General features: G+C 41.1%; 2 protein-coding genes across 3 annotated transcripts in view; both read left to right on the top strand.

Moving 5' to 3' along the window:
- Positions 1 to 76: 76 nt before the first annotated feature.
- Positions 77 to 5,054, top strand: LOC118333276 (seipin-like). 2 transcript variants are annotated; one of them, XM_035668844.1, is made up of 10 exons: positions 77 to 219; positions 906 to 1,170; positions 1,270 to 1,348; positions 1,427 to 1,570; positions 1,696 to 1,731; positions 2,419 to 2,553; positions 2,657 to 2,754; positions 3,303 to 3,432; positions 3,593 to 3,674; positions 3,767 to 5,052. In XM_035668844.1, the coding sequence occupies exons 2-10, from the start codon at positions 920 to 922 to the stop codon at positions 3,910 to 3,912; spliced, it is 1,101 nt and encodes a 366-aa protein (XP_035524737.1). In that variant the 5' UTR covers positions 77 to 219; positions 906 to 919; the 3' UTR covers positions 3,913 to 5,052. The 2 variants fall into 2 exon arrangements, with proteins under 2 accessions (XP_035524737.1, XP_035524738.1); XM_035668845.1 differs by lacking the exon at positions 1,696 to 1,731 and having other exon boundaries at positions 3,767 to 5,054.
- A 197-nt stretch (positions 5,055 to 5,251) lies between these two features.
- The window catches only part of si:ch73-22a13.3 (inositol-trisphosphate 3-kinase A), a 5,753-nt gene continuing 3,504 nt past the window's right edge, over positions 5,252 to 7,500 (top strand). Inside the window, exon 1 of the mRNA XM_035668843.1 lies at positions 5,252 to 6,461. Coding sequence (XP_035524736.1) covers positions 5,538 to 6,461 — 924 coding nt within the window. The 5' untranslated portion in view covers positions 5,252 to 5,537. The remainder of the gene's footprint in view (positions 6,462 to 7,500) is intronic.

Genomic DNA, 7,500 nt, shown 5'->3' with positions numbered 1-7,500 from the left:
AGTGTCATGTTCAACACTGAGAACTCTGTTCCAGTTGGCAGCAGCATCTCTCTTCAGATGGGATGGGCTAAACCCTGTCCAATGGCAGCTTTTTAGGAGCTAAGGATAAGTTATTGTAGGGGTTTTCTGTTCACAACATTTCATCAAGACAGTGTCAAGCGAGCAAGAGACTTCGAGGGAAGGAGAAGTGATTTCCTAACAGCTCATACTTGGCCAGAGGTGAGTTTTTTTTATAGACAGACAGAGTGCAGACATGTTGCTGTTAGATACTACATGGACATTTTAATTAAACTGTTTTCTTGACATTTAGATTTTGATGCTGAGTTAGAAATGCTTTAGTTTGCCAACAGTATAATCCTTACCAGCATAACTCTTGATCTGGAAATCTACAAGCCAGTGTTCATTTATGGGTTGAGCAAGTGATAACGCCCTTCCTCTTTTAATGATTCATATCTTAAGTTAATGGAATGGAGAAAAGTGATAAACACCATTAATCCACCAACATTATTACACAATACATATTGTGTCAAAACAAACTGACATTCATTTGGTAGTTCTGTGCTTCTCGATACATGTAATACAATCAGAGTGTCAGTTCACACAGTTTAGAGTCATCTGATATAAAAAGGCCTCTGCTTGTGACTCACATTGGACTCAGTGGTTTCGTGGCTCTCAGTAGTTTCAAAGTGGTGTTTGTGTCCACGGCTTCATGAGATCATGATCACCCAATCAACCATGCTGAGTTCTGTAAACAGACAATGTTTGATCTATATTTCTGTCTTGTTTTTCACAAGAACCAGATAACTGTTTGGATGACATTGAAGTTATGATCCCTTTTATTACTTATATATTATATGTGGTTGAATTTACCTTTCTGGGTTATTTTTTTGTCTGTGGTTTTGCAGCTGTTCCTGGTATTATGAATCAAGAAAGTTATTTGCGTCCAGGAGATGACAGAGAACCATCTGTCCTCATTGGTCGGGCGTTGCTGAGGCTCCGGGATGCTGTTGTCATGGCGATGTCACGTGCCCGTCAGACGGTCATACAGACCATTGTTGTGTTCTCTATGGTCTTCCTGCTCCTCTGGATTGCTGCCTTTTTATATGGGAGCTTCTATTACTCCTACATGCCCACGGCAGCATTTTCCACACCTGTGCACTATCACTACAGGTGAATATGTAAAGTCCAGCTGCATCAGGAAAACACAGGCTACAGTTAGTGTGTGTTTGACTCCCTCTTTCTTGCACTCATTCCTGTTTTTGTCTGTAGGACAGACTGTGAATCTCCTGCCTCTTTTCTGTGCTCTTATCCAGTCGCCAACGTCTCTCTGATGAAGAACAAGAAGCACGTATGTATGAACCTGTGTATGCATCGATCTCTGTCTGAGTATTAAATAATCTGTAAACTTTCTATGACGCCAACGCAGGTGCTGACATTCGGCCAGGCCTATCGGATCTCCCTACAGCTGGAGATGCCTGATTCTCCGTCCAATCGGGAGCTGGGCATGTTCATGATCAAGACAGTCTGTTTCTCTCGGGATGGAGGCCAAGTTGCCTCCTCTGCTCGCTCTGTAAGTTGCACTAACATTTGTTCAGCTTCTTTGTGGCCTAATGTGTACATACTATCAAATAGTGCTTCATTACTAGTTGCTGCAAACTCCACTGATTCACTGTTGCATTGCTGTGTGTTTCTCAGACAAGACAACTGCTGTCCGCCACCAGCTCTCGCTTTGTGAGTACAGCTCTGACGCACAATAACCTTTTAATCACTAAGCCTGATCAGAGCCAGATTAGGGCTGCTTATGCTTGCTGCGGAGCTCCAGTGCAACAGAAGGTGATCTCAGTGCTCAGGTGACTGAGATGACAGGACAAACATGTGAACTAATGACTGATACAAATACAGTGAATTTAGAAATATAAGGGGGACTTAAATTACTTTATTAAACACTAAGTGATCTGGCAATGCAAACATGTGCAACAGCCCTCTAATAAATACTTTTTTTGCATCCTGGCACTATTCTGGCACTTTGTGATGTTTTTGTATTGGACTGCAGTTGATATTTGAATATTCATACACCCCCATATACTAATCCACCTCACAAACTAGAACCTTTAAGTGAAATCCTAAAACTCACCATAGAGCACAGTCAAAAAAGTTGACTTTAAACAACAACTGAAATTTCAGAAGTATTGTATTGCACTTAATAACATTGGACAAGGGTTTGTATTTTTTGGGTCATGGAAGGAATCAGCTGAGATGAGCCTTTGTTAAACTGAGCAGACAACCTCAACCACAACATCTCTTGGGGATGTGGCATCATACATTTGTAAGAAAAGATCAGATTCATGAATCCCCAGGAGACTGTGACCTGTGATGGTTTAAATGTCAGGGTGACTTGTGTTTTCTTGCTGTGGTCAGAGCATGCTGCGATACCGTTCAGACCTGCTGAGGCACCTGGGAACGCTGCTCTTCCTCCCAGCCTTTCTGAGTGGAGCCGCTGAGCAGAAACAAATGCTGGAGGTGGAGCTCTTCTCAGACTACACAGACGACCCTGTGAGTCCTGCACTGCTTTGTGAATGTGAATGTGTGAGTGTGCTTCAATAGAAAGCCATTGTTCTATTGAAGTCTACCTAACAGGTTTTTTATTTATGTACAGTATATCCCCTCGGTTACGGCCGTCATTGAGATCCTGTCCAACAAAGTGCAGATCTACTCGTCTCATCTTTACATTTATGCACATTTCACTGGCATTAGGTAAGATGTGTACCCCATGCTTCATGGGAGAGCTGACAGTAACATGCAGTTTATCTGATGATGAAACATTACAGAGAAGAAAGTGAGGCTGCAATATATAGTTTGCTGAATAGATTATCTCATTAAACAATAGACAGTCCTTTTTGAAAAAGTAAGGGCTTCATTAATTTCAACAACACTCAACAATGACACACAGAAAATCTATCGTAGACACACACATTTATCCAACAACAGCAGCCTCATTAGATCAGAATTCAACGGCTTTAACAATAGACAGTTTAGATGGAAAAAAGCAACTCACATTTTCTTCACTGGAAAAACTCATTCTCTTTTGTCTCCACCTACACTTACAGCCCACAGTGGCGTGAAATACAACATGTTCAGATGTTTTCTCTATGGGTTGCTGAAGGAAATGAATGAAAAACACCTACTGGCATAGAAGTTGGAGTCAAACTGAGAGAAAGTGGGATAACATCCTTTTCTAACACCTCATCACATCACATTTACTGTCATGCTATAACGCCTTTCCTTTGATTTCCTTTTGTCAGATACTTGTTGTTCAACTTCCCTCTCCTATCTGCCCTGGTGGGTGTGTCCAGTAACTTCATCTTCCTCAGTCTCCTCTTCCTCCTCAGCTACATGAGGCTGCTGTTGAGCGTGGAATGGGCTCCAACGCAGGTGAGAGGAGAGGCCCATTACTGCAGACAATATTTGACTTGTCTTTAGCTTCAGGCTTGAGTTTGTGTTTAAGTGAGTGTGAATTATTACCAGACACCTCTCAGGAGTTATACCTCAAACTCACCAGGCTCTATGTGCTTGTTTTCCTTGTTGTTTACAGCTCAGAACAGATGGATTGCTGTCAGATAGGGAAATGAACATGAGCAACAACCAGCAAGAGGATGAAAAGGATGCTGTTGCAGGTACAAAAACACAGGCGCAGAGAATTTTAACATTATTCAAGTTGTTTACATCAGTCACTTTGTACTGACTACAAGAATAAATTCCTTGACAGGTGCTGCAGAGCTGCTGGGTCCCCTCCAGATAACCCCCACAAATCTGAGTCAGGAGAAGCCCCATTTGCACTTTGGCTATGGCACAGAGGTGCACAACAGAGAGATACATGGTCAGATTGAAGTAAATGAATCAGGGGCAGCCTGAGGCTATTAATAATGGAGAAGGGGGAACTGTGGAGAGCCATCTTGATAGCAAGATGCAAGGATGAAGATTTAAGAGAAATATATGGCTGAGAATGAAAGAAAGCATTGATATGGCACTGACAAATATGCTGGGGGATGACCTGAGCTGCTCTGTTTGAGCTGCCTGTCACTGGTGCTTCAGCTTTAATATTAGGACCCTGTGATTTAGGGAACTAACTACAAATCTGTCATTATCAGTGCCCATTTATTACCTTTATTAGACATTATTAAATAAATAAGCATGTGAATATGAACAGAGACCAAATATGTAATGTAACCTTGAATTTTTTAAACTCAAGAGAATATTGTAAATTGTCATTTCATCCTGCTTCTTTTCACAGTACCATAGTTTTTTGCAGGTCATTTTATTTAATTCCATTGTTTTTTTTATTTCAGAAGTTCTTTCATCTGAGTTCTGTTTTTATTTCACAATGCAATTTTCCCCCTTAAAGTTAATTTTCTTTCATAATGACACTCCTTTGTCTCTCAGTCAAGACAAATGGGGCAGAGCCACCGATGTGACTCGTATAATGAGTGCTTAGCCAATCTGTATCAGTCTTGTCTTGATTAACAGACATAGACTTTGTGATGAAAAGTGGTATTATGAAATGAACACTCACAAGTAAAATTGGTACTGTGAAGGAAATAAAAAAATAAAAATGACCAACAGTACAACAGTGAGTGTAATGAAAATTGATTTAATAATTTCATATTTTCATATATATATATGCTTATTCATTAAAATATTTATTTCATATTTATGTATCTAATATTGAACATTGGGTCTCCATACGCTTGGGGTAAGTGCATGCACAAAAATATATCAAAATACTAAACACTGACTGGCTGAAGTTCCTATTTACCTGTTTCAGCTAAATGTTAGATTATGGAGCTGTTTCTTTTAATGCAAGTTATAACCATCACGCTGGCGGAAATGTTATTTTGTTACTTGAGCAATTATAAAATTGTGATTAAAGCATTTGCATCTTTTTCACTATATAAAAATATCTTTAAAATGTACATTACTTGTCAATTCATTCTAAAAGACATTCTGTTTAACTGTTGCAATAAAACCTGCTAAAAATTTGTTCATCAGACTATTTGGTTACATTTTTGTGTTGTCAGGAAAAACTGCCCTAAAACAGTTAATGCACAAAGCATACTCATATTTGGTAGGAGGACACCTTACTCTATTTCCACCCTGCTATCTGACAGTCTCATCTGTCATTCCTGGATCTCCTGTTGGCCCACGGCACAGTTGGCTGGATGAAGCTTTGGAAACTTACTGCAATAACGTCACTGCATGCAAAATATGGCACCAGCAGAGAGAATGAGAGAGTGATGTAGCTTACCGATAGGCACAGAGCTTTCTATCACAGAAACAGACAGAACAGGTGGAAGGCACAGGTAAGGTAAGGCAAGGTAAGACACATATGATAATTTGTAGTTTTTATTTTTCTATTTGTGCTTCAAAATACTGCTGAGTATGTGTTAGAGTGGCATTTGGACTTGTAAATTCATTTCCTCAAACATATTCAAAATATCTTGTAAACATTTCCCTGTTTTGTACAAGCACATGTTGGGCCCATGCTGCCGATACGCTCCACACTGGACTCAAAAATGGACATGACAGATGATAACCCCATGGAGGGAATTCAGACTGAGACAGAGAACAAGCAAACTATGGATAATGACTTTTCTGCCGGACTATCAGATGAGACCCACCAACATCTGACGATCAGTGACAACCCTTCCAGCAGCTGCAGGAGGGTCAGAGTGAGATCCAGACCAAAACTCCAGTCCACAAAAAGTTTCCCCCCATACAGTCAGTGCATAGGTGGACTTGGAGAAGACGGAGAGCAGGACAAAGAGCTCAATTCAGAGTTGAGCATCACTCACCAATCCTCTCTCGGACATGATGACATGATGAGGGAAGATGGGAGTGAGGGAGTTTCCGGCCAAGACAGAAAAGAGGCCTTCGAGTTGAAGACAAGACATGCAAGGAATGAGGTGAAGGCAAAATGGAAGACGAAGAGGAGGGAGAGGTTATGGGGCAGCTATGAAGTTTATCCAGATGGATGGGACAGTGCAAGGTGGAGTGGAAAAAGAAGGGTAGAAGAGACTGTAAGACAGAGGGAGCATGCTGATGAGGAAAGGGAAGGGGGCTCAAACAGTGAGTGGAAACACTGGAGAGGTAGAAACTCGAGTTTTGAGATAGAGAGAAAAGAAGACGAGGATGAAGAGCGAAAGAGCTCTCCTGTTTCAGCAGTAGAGGGAGAGAACGAGGGGAGTGGGGTGACCCTAGAGGATGACGGGTCTGGGGAGCTGCCAGGAATGACAGCGGGCTCCACAACACATCAGTGGTCCTCCCCACATCCAATCCTCTCCAAGCTTATGAAATCGTCCTCCTCCACCTCCTCCTGCTCCTCCATCAACCTCTCCTCAGCAGAGAGCGATGATGTCTTCAGCGAAGGAGAGGATGCTAGCTCGAAGAGGAGGGCGTTCAAGAAGGTGAGAACTGACACTGAGATAAACACAGAATGAATGGATGCAGTTTAAAACTACTTTAATTTTCTGGCATTTGCTGTCTCAATATGCGCTCTGGCATCACACCTGTGCATGAGGATGCTCTGGTTTTCCATGGAAGAGGCTTAAAATTATATTTCTCAACTGTTCTTTGCACCTGTGGTCCTGGTGATTTGCATGGGCTTGAAAGAGGACTTTGACAAGGTTAGATTTGAATGGTGTTTGCATGCCTGGCTGCTGCTGCTGCTACAGATATGAGAGTAGACAGTGGATTTTCTCAGTGCAGGCTGACTGAATAAAACCATGCTGCACAAGAATAAGAAATCAACATCTTCAGAACAACACATTTATGGTGCAAATATCGTATCGTATCATATAATAGAGACATTTTCTTCGAAAGCCATTTTGTAACAGTGTCTCCACTGAGCATGCTCAGGTTAGCTTCCCTTGGTTTTTTGGTGTTTCAATGGCCATGCCTGTGTCTGGTGGCAGCTGTTTTGTGTATATACAAAACAGATCATAACTGTCGAGGTATGAGCTGTTTGTAAACACCAAAACTGAGAACAATTTTTGACGTGCACAGAGGACTTAAGATGGGTTTTACTGTATAATGTGCACAAACAAATGTCTCCAAGTTATATTTTCATAGCTAATTAAACAAAGCCATTAGCCATTATTAGTAAAACCTGTGCCAGAACAGTGGAATCTGCATTTGTATGTTACACAGTCTGTGTAACATCTAGTATCATAGTTCTCAGTTTAAATTTACAACACTGCTATCTAGAAGTCGTGGCTTTCCCGAAATAAAATATCAGGATATTATATTTGTTTATATTTTTTTACACCCCTATTGAGGACCGGAAAATTAGTAAACAAGACAAATCACACAGGACTCCCTAAATGTGAGAACCTATTCAAACTTATAATGTATAATCGGTCACAGTCAGTAACAAGGTCCTGGTTCAACCCTGCCTGCTGGCTAGGGCTTTTCCTCTTGCATGCATGTTGACATTCAGGTTTAGGT

Source organism: Morone saxatilis, unplaced genomic scaffold (genome assembly GCF_004916995.1).
Source record: "Morone saxatilis isolate NCDOM2014 unplaced genomic scaffold, NCSU_SB_2.0 Contig22, whole genome shotgun sequence".
NCBI classification, from domain to species: Eukaryota; Metazoa; Chordata; class Actinopteri; family Moronidae; genus Morone; species Morone saxatilis.
The sequence above is the reverse complement of the archived record's forward strand: the minus strand, read 5'-3'. Positions and strand labels throughout refer to the sequence as shown.